Consider the following 15,584-nt stretch of genomic DNA (forward strand, 5'->3'; position numbering starts at 1 on the left):
TTGCCACTCACAAATATGTAATATTCGATCATTTTCCTTAATAAATAAATGACCAAGTATAATATTTTTGTCTCATTTGTTTAACTGGTTTCTCTTTATCTACTTTTAGGACTTGAGTGAAAATCTGATGATGTTTTAGGTCATACTGTATTTATGCAGTAATATAGAAAATTCTAAAGGGTTCACAAACTTTCAAGCACAACTGTATACCATTCAAAATCAAGGAAGTAGGAGGCAATGAGTGTCTCATAAAATACACAACCATTTCCACTGTTTCTGAGTATTCAAATAGAGACTGTTGAGGGTGCACTAACTGGCTATCCAGTTCATCCTCCTTCTACATGGCATCTCATTTGTAATTATGTCAATCATATCATCAGCAGGAGGTTATCGGTGACAAAACTTGAGATTCTGAAGAATCAGACTTTATGTCTTCACTACTACAAAAATCAGCACCACTGGCTTGTAATTTTTCAGAAAAGAAATATTTTATTTCTTGGGAACAGAGATAATTGTGGATTCTATGAATTAGGCAGTGAGTCTGCAAAGATTGAGTAAAATTTTCTATAAATGCAGGTGATAAATGATTGGCACTGTGTCTTAGTGTGTACGGAGAAATGTCTAGAGTAGGAGCTTTATGACATTTCTGCTCAGAAATGTGGAGTGAGAAAGACGAGTTGGGCCGTAACAGAGACAAGTGAGATGTTTATTGTCCTGACTTATGGAGAAGTGCTTCTCAAACCTGCAACAGAAACTGTATGGCTGACCAGGTAGATAGGAATTAGTCTGTGTCACAGGGACTTCCATTTGACAGACGAGCATGACTTTCTACCAGGATCACAAATGACCTAGGAGGTTAACTACGAAAACAACCAATATGACATGGCTGGGGGGTCCTGAGAGTGTAGATAGAGATTACAAAATAATAATAATAATAAGAGAGGACAAAAACAAAGAAGAGGACCTCAAGGGCCAACACACTTCACTGGAATGGCTACATATAAATTGGAGGCTTCCTGTGAGAATGGTAGTCTGTGAAGCATTTCACACGGTAGTAAACAACTGGGAGACCGATGCTTCCACAAATCTTTGGTTGCCCAAGTGTATGCCTGTTAGTCTTCTATTAAAATACATACACTAAGTACTTTTTCTCAAAAGGCTTAATTAGTTTTAATGGTTGTTCACTCAAGCAAAGTGGTAACACTAAAGCAGTAATCCTTTAATCTCATTTTGTGTAATTCTGAAAATATAACAGAAGGTCGATAAAAAATTGTGTGTGTCATATTTAGGATACAGACATATGAAAAATTTTGGGAACCCCCTCTTAATTCTTTGGATTTTTGTTTATCATTGGCTAAGCTTTCAAAGTAGCAACTTCCTTTCAATATATGACATGCCTTATGGAAACAGTAGTATTTCAGCAGTGACATTAAGTTTATTGGATTAACAGAAAATATGCATCATAACAAAATTAGACAGGTGCATAAATTTGGGCACCCCAACAGAGATATTAAATCAATACTTAGTTGAGCCTACTTCTGCAAATATAACAGCCTCTAGATGCCTCTATAGCCTTTGATGAGTGTCTGGATTCTGGATGGAGGTATTTTTGACCACTCTTCCATACAAAATCTCTCCAGTTCAGTTAAATTGAATGGCTGCCAAGTATGGACAGCCTGCTTCAAATCATCCCATAGATTTTCGATGATATTCAAGTCAGGGGACTGTGATGGCCATTCCAGAACATTGTACTTCTCTCTCTGCAAGAATGCCTTTGTAGATTTCGAACTATGTTTTGGGTCATTGTCTTGTTGGAATATCCAACCCTTGCGTAACTTCAACTTTGTGACTGATGCTTGAACATTACCCTGAAGAATTCGTTGATATTGGGTTGAATTCATTTGACTCTTGACTTTAACAAGGGCCCCAGTCCCTGAACTAGCCACACAGCCAACAGCATGATGGAACATCCACCAAATTTGACAGTAGGTAGCAGGTATTTTTCTTGGAATGCAATGTTGTTCTTCCGCCATGCAAAGTGCTTTTTATTATGACCAAATAACTCAATTTTTGTCTCATTAGTCCAAAGTACTTTGTTCCAAAATGAATCTGGTTTGTCTAAATAAGCATGTGCATACAACAAGTGACTGTTTGTGGCGTGAGTGCAGAAAGGGCTTCTTTCTCATCACCCTGCCATACAGATGTTCTTTGTGCAAATTACGCTGAATTGTAAAACAATGTACAGATACACCATCTGCAGCAAGATGTTTTTGCAGGTCTTTGGAGGTGATCTGTGGGTTGTCTGTAACCATTCTCACAATCCTGCGCATATGCCGCTCCTATATTTTTCTTGGCCTGCCAGACCTGGGTTTAACAGCAACTGTGCCTGTGGCCTTCCATTTCCTGATTACATTCCTTACAGTTGAAACTGACAGTTTAAACCTCTGAGATAACTTTTTGTAGCCTTCCCCTAAACCATGATACTGAACAATCTTTGTTTTCAGATCTTTTGAGAGTTGCTTTGAGGATCCCATGCTGTCACTGTTCAGAGGAGAGTCAAAGGGAAGCACACCTTGCAATTGACCACCTGAAATACCTTTTCTCATGATTGGGCACACCTGACTATGAAGTTCAAGGCTTAACGAGCTAATCCAACCAATTTGGTGTTGCAAGTAATCAGTATTGAGCAGTTAACATGCATTCAATTCAGCAAAATTACAAGGGTACCGAAATTTTTGCACAGCCAGTTTTTCACATTTGATTTAATTTCATACAACTAAATACTGCTTCACTAAAAATCATTGTTGGGAAAACACCCCAGTACTCAGATGTTCCTAGGAAATGAAAGACATAACACTGTTATCTTTTTTGTTGAAAGTAGAGTAAATTATTATGCAGGCTGAGAGGGGTTCCTAAACTTTTTCATATGATGGTATATAGTGCATGTTGACATTCACTCTTACTATCAAGATTAATTTGCGACCTGTAGCTTGCTAAAGAAGGACTATTGATGCACACTGCCTATCTCCAAGTTTCCAAAGAAAATGATATATACAAGCAAAAAAGCTTGTGCTCAAATATAGTCAGTCAGTTTAAGGATAAGCCTAACTATTAGTGATGATACAGTTAATGGCTAAACACGACATATTATGATATTCTGTTCCATCTCCAATCTCTGCCATTTAGTTAAGTTTTTAGAAAATAAATCAACATACAAATTAGGGCTTCAGTGTGTGTTCTTTTTATAGTAGCTCAAGTGCAGACTCTCTACTTAACCCCACCGCATTATGCTTTCTAACATGTGAATACTCTCAATATTGTTATTCTTCATTTAGCAAGCACTATAATCAAACTAAACTGCAAAAATAATCTGATATGGAGGAAGTATTGAGGTAAAATCCAATAGTTTTTTTTTTTTTTTTTTTAATTTATTTTTTTACAATGGTACAATACATTCCTAGTGTTAAAAGCCCGGTTATGGTTAGTAAAAGGGCCTTACCAGGACAATGGATGGCATGCACCATGCAGCAAACAGGACGATTAACTGCAAAACATTATACATGCAACAAACTGATGACAGAGAAATAAGTAACATCTAATTACTTAACACTCACTTTAACATAAAATGAATGAAAGGTTAGTGATGTTTTAAAAAGAAAAAAGGTATAATGTCCTATGAATGACTATGCAACTATTTTATTTATTTCGCCGAATTAGAACATAAAAGGGACAGCAACAAACAATTATATTTGCGCAAATGTTTATACTTAATTGTTTTAGTCAAGTTCTGCTATATGTAGTTCTTGTTCAAGACAAAATAAAAATCTATCTCCACAATTCTCAGTGGTACAGAGGATGTGTAGTATAAGGTGGCCAGTAATGAAAAATCCAGGAGGCACTTAAAAATATATTTCAAAATTTAAAGTTTTTTCCCACCCAAGCCCATGAAAATAGAATCAGCCAATTCAACCATAGTCAAATAACATACATTGCATGTAAACTTCTCTTCAGTAACCTTAAAAAGTAGGGTGCATCAAATGGCTCCAAGAACAATTATTTAAATAGGCAATTAAATATTTAAAATTTAAAACAACCCACTGAATAGTTTCTTGTATTATTTACTCAATCTTCCAAAGGAATGTTTTAAATTTTATGATACTCCTGCATCTAAACTATTTAAAATTACACCTTTTTGCAAATTGGAATGTTAAGCCATGTAGTTATTGTTTTAGCTACATGCAATGACTTATCTTCTGTAAGAGATTTCTCAGTTTTTTTTTCATTAGCAGTTCTATCACTAGAACTATTCTAAATTCATTATATACAAAGTACAGACCTCAGCTTATGAGCAGTTTCAGTGAAATAACGTAAAGAATATAAATACAGATCTGCTTATCTTTCCTATTCATTCAAATTGCGCACTGCCTTACTGCCTACTCTTTAAATTCTCTTACCTTATTTTCTGGAAAATATGTAAAACAACATACTGTATTTTAGTTGTACAATAAAGTACAATATTAAGAACTTTTAAAACAAACTATAGAACTATCCTGAAAACACCGAAAGCAAGACTTTTAATCAAAAGTAATTTAAGTAAATTTTAAAGTAGTAATTAAAATGTTGCAATTTCATTTTAATGCAATATTCAAGGTCTTATCTTAAACCTCAGTAATTAGAGGCAAATACATTGTAAAGATTTCAAGTGGAAATAAGAATCTAACAAGTATTGCAGCACAAATCATCTTTAGCGGCTGATCTAAGAATTGTGTATAGTAACTGTGGAAAAATGAAATACTTACTTTTTCCTTTCTTTTTCCCTCTTCAGGGTCTGAGAGCCACCTGCTTGTTGGGCTTGAGACTGAAGAAGCTCTGCTGCTGTCTTTCTCTGTTTAAAGCTATTTACTTCATCGTCAAGCACCTTCTTTTTATCTTCCAGTTTCTTCTTCTCTTCCTGATGTAATTTCTTTAACCGGTCAAACTTTTCATGTAACTAAAATTCATAAAAATGCTAATGCTTTATTGGAACTCTTGTTCAGTTACTTTTAATTAAGACATGTCAATTCTCAATAACATACAAAATAAAAAACAACTCATGAAGTGAACAAAGGCACAAGGTTTAGTTGATTATATGGTGTAGCCTAATCCAATTGAATAGGGAACTGGGAAATTTAACAGGAAAGAATTTATTGCTGGTGCTGAATGACACATTTATACTGTAAACTGTAAAACTGTAAAATCCAGCATGTTTGTGTAAGGTGTATTCACCAGTTTGATATAGCAGTAACAATACTAAAACAAAAACCATAATCTCTCTGCCCATCGTGAATGAGTATTGCCTAATAAAGGCTTCCACAACAATGTATATTTGCTTCTTTATTAACATGGAAAATCAATGCTACACATTTGATTTGAAATACCGTGAGCATTGCTACAATTCTGTCCTAATTCAATATTTGCAAAAATTACATTTCTAATCTTTTTTTTTTTTTTTTTTAAACAGTAAAACAAGGCTACAAAAATAATTCTGAGCCTGGTTTTAATAGGACATGTCTGAATGTCACAAAACAATGCTTCCCATCGAGTATCTTGTGAATGCCAAAGGATGCCTTCTGAGTGCACTGCAGAAAAAAAATATTAAACTGAATCATAGAGTATGGTGAATTTACTAGACCTGTACACAATGAAAAAAGTTTGACATTTAGTTATAGAACTTGTATAATCTATATTTCAGGTGACAGTATATCATTTAAAATGTATGAACTTTTTAAAATAACTTAATGTTGCAAATATATTGTCAAGCAATTAGTTTGTTTATGCCTACACATTACATTGATGCCATGAACCATAAAGAAGATGAAAGCAGTTCCTGGAATTTGGATGAACTTTATATTTACCTCCTGCCGAATGTCTACCAAGTGCAGTTTGAAAAAATATGGAAAATGTTGCCTACCTCTTTCTCTGCTTCCTTTAGCTCAGCTTCCTTTTCTTTTACTCGCTGAACAAACATCTGCCGCATCTCCTCCTCTTTTTTCTGCAATTCTCCCATAAACTCATTTCGTTTGGCTTCATAAGTTTCCTGCAGGCTTCAGAGACAAGAACATTTTAATAAACTATGTAAAGAAGGAAATCCAAATAAAACCATCTGAAAACTACTGTATATAAATAACTTTAAATACTCGTGAAATAAGCTATACTAACATTAGTAGTGGAAACCAGTTAAGTTACATATTTCTTGTAATGGATTCTTTGAGTTCCACTTTTTGACTGTAGAATATCAAAGAGTCAGCAACCTCCTTAGGAAAAATCTGATCATGGTTATAGTGTTTTGATTAGGATCCATTTACTATACATTCGAAATAAATCTCTCACTTTCGATCTCTGGCAGTCTCAACAAGTGTGTAGGCAAGACATCGTATACACAGCCAACTTTTGAGTCAGTGCTCCACCGAGTACCCACGTGGGTACTTGTCTTGTGTGCGGCTACTCTGTTCAAGTTTCATAGCACTTCTCAACGATTTCTTTGCAATAAACAAAAAAATGCAAGAAATGGCGTCAGTTTATGTGGAAAGAAATTAACAATCCTGGAAAAAGACAATTTCAGAATGAAGAAAAATGACGTTGCGAAAGCCTTCAATGCTGTCAACAATTTTAAGGATCATGAAAGTAAACAGAAGACAAAGTTAAAGATCAGACATTTGGACCTGAACGTTTAAAAGAAAAAAATAAAAAGTGTTTGTATTTCTATTTAAAAAAAATAAGTTACATTTAACCTCTCATTTTCAAATTAAATAATTTTTGCAGTTTAAGAAGCGCTTTTTTTTTTTTTTTAATACAGGTATTGTCAAGCTTGAGTCACAGAGTTGGATGCACGACGGACAGAAAGGTGAGTCCAGGGGCCTCATGTATAAACAGTGCATACTCACAAAAATGTTGCGTAAGCCTGTTTCCACGCTCAAATCGCAATGTATAAAACCTAAACTTGCCGTAAAGCCACGCATTTTCACGGTAGCTCAAACCCTGACGTACGCAAGTTCTCTGCTCGGTTTTATAAATTGGCGGCACCCAGAGTCAAAGCAGTGCTACTGTTCCAGTGTGGTTTCCCTTTCTTTTTCAGATCTACATCCTTGACGCGGCTTTATAAAATACACTGAAATTAACTGCATATTATTTATTAGTTTAAAGCATCTGATTGTAATTAACCTGTAACAATATAACGGTCCATGGAATGGCCAAACCATTCCAAATACCATAGCTGCTTTAGCGTTGTTACTCTCACTGCAACACTCGGAGCAGCTAACCGGAAAGAGAATTATTGGTATACAGAATCAAGCACACGCTGCCTCAGCCATTCGCTATTTGAACTGCTCTCATCCAAGAAATGCTTCACAGCCTTTCCTGTACAGACCTCGCGGTTCAGAAACAGTTTCATCCCAAGAACTATAAACGCACTCAATCAATCCATCAAGTGCTCCTTATAGAACTGTTTGTACATACAAGTACAATTACCTCACTGTAAACTTGCAATGCAGTTATAATATTGCACAACCTGCACCACTTTATAAAGTGTGTATTTACATATGATGATGATATCATTTTTTATAAGATTAAATGCAGCAAAATATGTTTATTACATTATACAGATAAAATGTCCCCTCCTTTAACCGCCACCTTTGCGTGTCCCAATGATCCTAGGAGCTCTGTTGTCCGGGGCTTTATGCCCCTGGTAGGGCCACCCAAGGCAAACTGGTCCTAGATGAGGAATGAGACAAAGAGCGGTTAAACAAACCTTATATGATGAATGAAAACTTTGGACGGCGTTTTCCCTTGCCCGGACATGGGTCACCGGGGCCCCGCTCTGGAGCCAGGCCTGGTGGTGGGGCTCGATGGCGAGCGCCTGGTGGCCAGGCCTGCACCCATGGGGCTCGGCCAGGCACAGCCCAAAGAGGCAACGTGGGTCCCCCTTCCCATGGGCTCACCACCTATGGGAGGGGCCAAGGAGGTCTGGTGCAGTGTGAGTTGGGTGGTGGCTGAAGGCAGGGACCTTGGCGGTCCGATCCTCGGCTACAGAAGCTGGCTCTTGGGACGTGGAATGTCACCTCTCTGAAGGGGAAGGAGCCTGAACTAGTGTGCGAGGTTGAGAGTTTCCGGCTAGATATAGTCAGACTCACCTCAACGCACAGCTTGGACTCTGGAACCAATCTCCTTGAGAAGGATGGACTCACTACCAATCTGGAGTTGCCCCCGGTGAGAGGCGCCGAGCGGGTGTGGGTATACTTACTGCCCCCCGACTTGGAGCGTGTTCATTGGGGTTTACCCCGGTGGACGAGAGGGTAGCCTCCCTCCGCCTTCGGGTGGGGGGACCGGGCCTTACTGTTTGTGCGTATGCACCGAACAGCAGTTTGGAGTACCCACCCTTTTTGGAGTCCCTGGAGGGGGTGCTACAGGGCATACCTTCTGGGGACTCCCTCGTTCTGCTGGGAGACTTCAATGCTCACGTGGGCAATGACAGTGAGACCTGGAAGGGCGTGATTGGGAGGAATGGCCCCCCTGATCTGAACCCGAGCGGTGTTTTGTTATTGGACTTCTGTGCTCGTCACGGATTGTCCATAACGGACACCATGTTCAAGCATAGGGGTGTTCATATGTGCACTTGGCACCAGGACACCCTAGGCCTCAGTTCAATGATCGACTTTGTTGTCGTGTCGTCGGACTTGCAGCCACATGTCTTGGACACTCGGGTGAAGAGAGGGGCGGAGCTGTCAACTGATCACCACCTGGTGGAGAGTTGGCTTCGATGGTTGGGGAGGATGCCGGTCAGGCCTGGTAGGCCCAAACGTGCTGTGAGGGTCTGCTGGGAACGTCTGGCAGAGCCCCACTTTGAATATGCAAATCAATATAAATAGCCCTTAAGCTCAGCCTTCTGTGAAAAGACAATGGCAAAAGCACGAGGGAAAATAGAAGAATTTCAGCGAATACCAAGTGGAGGCAAGGAAAAACTTACAATTTGTTGGTTTAAGCATTTATATAATCAACAAAAGGAAGTTGATCGAGTGACATAGAGTGTCGGAGAAACTCGAAAGTTCAAGTTCACAAAGTCGCACAGTTCCCGAAATAAAAAAGAAGCGGTCAGATATCAAAGTCTCAGTGAAAAGGCGAGTCGTAATGCTGAAACTGGTTTCAGGTGATATTTAAAACAGAATATGAAAGCAGTAAAATTCGAAAGTATTGTAGCGTCCCAGGGCGGCACGGTGGCGCAGTGGGTAGCGCTGCTGCCTCGCAGTTGAGAGATCTGGGGACCCGGGTTCACTTCCCGGGTCCTCCCTGCGTGGAGTTTGCATGTTCTCCCCGTGTCTGCGTGGGTTTCCTCCGGGCGCTCCGGTTTCCTCCCACAGTCCAAAGACATGCAGGTTAGGTGGATTGGCGATTCTAAATTGGCCCTAGTGTGTGCTTGGTGTGTGGGTGTGTTTGTGTGTGTCCTGCGGTGGGTTGGCACCCTGCCCGGGTTTGGTTCCCTGCCTTGTGCCCTGTGTTGGCTGGGATTGGCTCCAGCAGACCCCCGTGACCCTGTGTTCGGATTCAGCGGGTTGGAAAATGGATGGATGGATGTAGCGTCCCACCCAGGTTGAGGGCTTTTTGGTTTTAAGTGACTGTTTGGTCAGATTGAGGGAAGGCGGAGTACAGCACGGAGGACTGATAGCGGGGTATTGATTTCATGCGGTAATGGGGGGGGAGGGGGGGGCGTTGGAGAGGGTGCTAGAAAGTTGTGTTTGGGGTTAGGAAGTCAGCGATTGTTCAGGTAAAACTTTTGTGACACTTTGTCATGTCAGTCACTACAGTATCAAAGAAAAGATAGAAACGATTGCATTACCGCAAACAAAAGGTGATTAATCATCAGAACCAGGTGTAATTGAAAAAATACCAGGCCAAATTGAGGTCTGAAAAAAAGAGTAGACATCAAAGTCTTTTTGCATTCGCATCATTCAATGGACAAAACGTGGATTTACACAATAATGGACCATATGCTATGAGAATCTGTGGTCCCACAACAGTTAAAGGAACGACAAGTTAAATTTCAAAGAGTACACAATTCGGTCGGGTGTATATTGATAATCTCGGAGAAGCGATGCAAATTTTAACAGGCAAAAAGAAAGGTGATGTATATATTCCGCGAGTAACATTACACACCAAAGGAGATCGTAATATGCCATTCGTAGTAAAATGTTTACAGTTTACCATGAGAATAGCTTTTGCTATGACAATCAATAAATTACATGGACAAACAGAAAAACTCGGATTATTTATTACAGAAACAGAAACAATACTCACTCACGGGCAGTTATACGTTGCATTGTCACAATGTGTCTCCAAAAAATATTGTTTTTAATGAAGCTTTAAAGTAAAAGTGAAAATAATGAAATTGAAACAATTCCAACACACAAATCATGTGCTCTCAGCGCATAGAAAGCGTATAAGGACAATACGGAGAATACAGACCCAAAGGCATTGGAGAGAAAAAAAGGCAGATAAGAGATTATGAAAGCAATGGAATTCGAAAGGCTCAAATGAACGATGGCGCGATACACATGCAGACAAAGGTACACAATATGAAAGCAGTAAAATTCGAAAGTATTGTAGCGTCCCACCCAGGTTGGGGGCTTTTTGGTTTTAAGTGCATCCACTATTAATGAACATTCATTAGGATTAATGAATATCATTTGCTGTCATTGTCATTCACTTAACTTCCCTGAAGAAACAACTGGCAATACAACTAATGAGTTTACACGTTGTTGTCAAAGGGGTCAGGTTAGACTGCCTCCTTTACATGAATATCCTGAATATCTACGGATGTTTCTAACTAACAATGTACCCGAAACTAAAAACATTATGGACTGCATTAGATCCTACAATAGTTGCTTTTGCATCTACGGGGGTAAATATCAGGCCACCAACTGGCAATGGCCCATACTGCTTTCGCGTATGTGGACAAATATTACATCGGACATGGAACAGTGCACCCTGAGCCAAATCACGAACGCAAATATGCACAGATCTACGTGTTAGATCCAGATGATGCACTCTATCAACGATTTTACTACAAATGTTGTGTATAAAGAAGTATTCCAATAGATCCTTCTAATGTGCCATGCTATGGGTTCTTTACTTCCTTTGTTCGTCATCTACACCTTTACAATTCGATATATCTCATACATTCATCAATGTATTTCGGGTTACCCAACCCCGGGGGTAGGCGAGCGAAGCAAGCAGGGGGCGGAGCCCCCTTGTGCTAATCTAAAAGCATATCTTCCAGTAAGCCCAGACTGACTTCTGGGTCAGCCTTCTTCAATTTTTTTTTCCAAGTTTGCTGGCCCATCTCCTGTAGTAATGTTATGCCCGAGGAAACTGCCTCATAGAAGACTTGCAGCAAGAGACTAATAAAACATCTAACAAAAGCCAGCATAATCAAAATGATACAAGTCTCCTTAAAAATAGAGGTGACACTATTTTTGGTGCCACAGTGTTGGCAATCTCCTCCAATCTGTTGTCCAGATGCACTCCAAATATTTGTAAGGTCTTATTACCTTTGTAAATGTTCCACCAATAGTGAAGGTACATAGACAGCTCTCTTATCATTCTCTTTATCTCTTGTTGAGTTTATCTTGCAAATGTGGAGGTGCAGCTGGTTCAGTCTAAACCACTCAACAAAGCCTGCCAGTACAGACAAGTACTCATCTTTCTACCTTCCAGTTCTACTATTGCTCTAACAAAGAATTTATATTGATGATAGAAAATAGTGTAGTACCCAACATCATGTGTACAGTATGAAAAGGAAAGGAGCCGACATTGTCCATCAGGCCACATATAACCAAGTTTGACACACAGTCCTGCAACTATACAAAATGTACCAGCCAGTCAGATAGTCCATAATTCAGATATCATGGATGTAGCAGTAACCAGACTGCAGGTTCTCTCATAACGACAGAAGACATGATCTTCACACCACTGCCTACAGTGTCCAAGCACATGAAAGTTTTGTTCAACAAGTAGACAGCAGTGTCTTAAAGTATCTATCTATCTATCTATTTTACTCCACTGTAGGTAAACTGAAGGGGTTCAGTGCAAAGGAATAACAGGAAAATTATGCCAGATCAGACTGGCAAAACTCATTCAATTCCATACAGCCATCCATTTTCTGTATCCCTTTATTTAATCCACCTCTAAATCAGATAGGCTGGAGTCTGTTGTAGCAGCACTGAGGTGTGCATAGCAGGAAAACTTTGGACAGGATGCTAGGGTATTACTAAGATAACATCACAAATAAAGTAGCTGGTCAAACTAAACTGAGGTATTCTCAATACATGATTACATGCTACTAATTTTCCCCTTTAAGAAGACAAACTTAAAGCTAACTGAGGAATCCTTGAAGCACAAATGCTAAATTACCAAGCAACATATATATAACAAGCCATCATACTCAATTACAACCAGTTTGAACATTCTAGTCAAAAACTGTAAAATAAGATGAACAAAAATACTCATCTGGTATGACATTTTTGAATATTAAAGCATTTATGCCAAAGCTCTTTTTGATACCTGAAAGGTTTACTGTCAGGGTCTGTATCCTTGAATCCCATCTCTTCAAGTTTGCACCGTCGGTATAGTTCATAATGGCGAGTATGCGTCTGCTCCCGTAGATCCTCCATATTTACACGAATCAACATCTCTCTCAGTTTCACAAAGTCACAATGACTCTCATTTTCCACTTTAAAAACACAAAATTTCAAATGTGTTAAATTAATGAAGATTTCTATAACTATGTAATGTCCAGTTTTGCAACATAATATAAACAATCCATTTTGCACATTCACAAGTGAGGAACAATATGAGTTTTATGTTAATTCTAAGGTAGAGAATGGCAAATAAAACATGAATGGCAAGCAAAAAAAACAAAAGCATTGTTAAGCAAATATAATACATCTAATAAAGCCCCCAAATTTGTTTCCCTCTTGTATTATTTTTATCTTTGAGACAAAGATCGAATTAAGAAACAACTATAATTAAGTTGTCAGAACTTTTTAAATGATCTTCTCTATTGATAATCCATCCATCCATTATCCAACCCGCTATATCTTAACTACAGGGTCACGGTGGTCTGTTGGAGCCAATCCCAGCCAACACAGGGCGTTAGGCAGGAAACAAACCCTGGGCAGGGCGCCAGCCCACGCAGGGCATGCGCAAACACACACACACACACACACACACACACACACACACTAGGACCAATTTAGAATCGCCAATCCACCTAACCTGCATGTCTTTGGACTGTGGGAGGAAACCGGAGCACCCGGAGGAAACCCACGCAGACACGGGGAGAACATGCAAACTCCACGCAGGGAGGACCCGGGAAGCAAACCCGGGTCTCCTAACTGCGAGGCAGCAGTGCAACGCCACCATGCCTCTATTGATAATGCTTATACCAAAAGAGAAAGTTATTAGCTTGAATGGGTAGCTACTGATTATATGAAGTTAAACAACCAGGGCTAATGCGGTGTAATTACAATTAAAAGTTACTTGCTCGATTACTTGAGAATAAAGAGGTAACCTGGAGATGGGTTAGAGATTGCGAGAAATGGATTAGAAGAATACTCTATAATAGAACATAATTAATGAAAGGAAAAAAAAAAAAAACAGAAAACACAGTGACCCTCACCAGGACAAGCAGTATCAGATGATAAGGTGATGAGATGAGAAATAAAATGCATTAACAATGTAAATCTATGCATTCTGAGCACGACATGCATTATGAAACCATGTAAAACAGAAACACTTATTAAACAGTCACCCTTAAATTCTAATGCTAAAAGTTTTTCATGGTTGGTTTTTTTGGTATTTGTTAGATTTTTAACACAGTAATCCAAAATTATTACTGTTGACCGACAACTTTATGTTCTGCCGCTTTATTCTATTAAAAGGACTCAGAACCACAGGATGGCTTGTTACATGTGCTGTTTACTTCCTCCATCTATATCCCACAATATACAGTACATACCATCCCTTACATTTAAAGTAACAGATGCCTCTAGCTATTTCCATATTCATAGTCTTTGACTAGCAGCCTTAGCTCTGTCAGGAAATGTTCAAACAATTCAACCAGCTGCCTGCACCTTTTCATTAAATTATCAGAGTGAATATCACATTTGCTTTTGTCATTACATTAGCCTCAAAACGGTCATAAAAATATGTAATTTCTTACTGTCGTCTGTTGTATATGTCCTATCCTTTGTCATCAATCCACAGCAGAACATTTTTCCTTTTCCCCTTTCTCTTGAAGTGGGCCCATGAACATTAGCTGTATGTGTTGTTTGAACTTTTTCCATGAGTCTGCCAAATTGACCGAATCCCAGGAACTCCAGCGACATCTATAACTGTTTAACTATTTCGTTTTTTACTCTGGCACCAGTATTGTATGTTCTGCTTTTTTTATTCTATTAAGAGGACTCAGAACCACAGGATGGTTTGTTACATGTGTGCTGTTTCCTTCCTTCATCTATATACCATAATATACATCCATCCATTATCCAACCCTTATCATCCCATAATATGCAGTTAATCAGCCTTAAAGTAATAGATGTCTCTGTAGATGCTACAAGTTATTTATTAGATTAGTTGACAAATTGAAAAAATAACTGGTAAACTAATCATTAAAAAAACAGTTGTTAGGTGCAGCCCTAATTTTTATCAGTGTATGTTCAATTCAAGTAAATGTGTTTTTATACAGAACATTCCCCATTGCTGAGTTCAAAACACTGTACAAAAAGATAAATAAAAATGGGTACATGCAATTTGCATATTGTATCTTTCAATTTTATAGGTATATATCAAAAATATTTTACAGTAATGAATCTAAAATTCAAAAAAGTAAGCAAAGCACAATAAGGTAGCAATGTTAATCAGAATAAATGGTGAAGATGAAACAAATATGCAGTTGAGAGACTGAAGTACTCAAACAACTACAAATAACATGACTGAAAGTACAAAGTACAGTACAACGTGTTACCAGAATTTAACTGATCATTTCACATAGGCATTAAAAGCCTAAAGCCATAAACAATTTTCCATGAATCACCAGTCGCTGGTTCAACACTAGATCCAAATACTAAAAATAATATGATAAATAAAAATGCCTAAAATGACTTAGCTTTAATAATGTTATTTATGGAAATGTACGAGAACTGGAAAGAAAAAAAAAAACTCACCTTGCACTGTTCCCCAGGGGTACTGACGAGCTTTCATCATCTTATTTCCAATTTTTACCTCCTCTGTGCTGCCAATGACAGCAAAGGGTAAATGAGCCTGCACAAAAAAAAGCACCTGTTTTAAATATCACCTGAAACCAGTTTCAGCATTAAACACATATGGAATTTACCCACTACTGTCCCAGATTTACAGTGGTTAAAACTATAATAGGGTGACACCAAATCACACCTCTGTGCATTCATCCACCACTGCACATTCACATATTTTTAATGAAAACAAAAATTCCCAAATAGCCCCCAAACTGTACCATACTTAATGAGGCACCTACT

The 15,584-nt window shown here is 38.5% G+C and overlaps 1 protein-coding gene across 4 annotated transcripts in view; it reads right to left on the reverse strand.

The window, feature by feature from the left end:
• Positions 1–15,584, reverse strand: part of septin6 (septin 6) — an 86,345-nt gene that overhangs the window by 10,391 nt on the left and 60,370 nt on the right. For 3 of the 4 annotated variants that reach the window (XM_028815856.2, XM_028815854.2, XM_028815855.2), the window contains exons 6-9: positions 15,255–15,351; positions 12,592–12,760; positions 5,951–6,083; positions 4,800–4,990 (exon numbers count right to left, since the gene is read on the reverse strand). In XM_028815856.2, the coding sequence (XP_028671689.1) occupies positions 4,800–4,990; positions 5,951–6,083; positions 12,592–12,760; positions 15,255–15,351 (590 nt within the window). Of the gene's footprint in view, positions 1–3,499; positions 3,545–4,799; positions 4,991–5,950; positions 6,084–12,591; positions 12,761–15,254; positions 15,352–15,584 lie in introns of all 4 variants that reach the window. The other variant, XM_028815857.2, reaches the window with a different exon arrangement.

This window comes from Erpetoichthys calabaricus, chromosome 12 (assembly GCF_900747795.2).
Source record: "Erpetoichthys calabaricus chromosome 12, fErpCal1.3, whole genome shotgun sequence".
Lineage (NCBI taxonomy): Eukaryota > Metazoa > Chordata > Cladistia > Polypteriformes > Polypteridae > Erpetoichthys > Erpetoichthys calabaricus.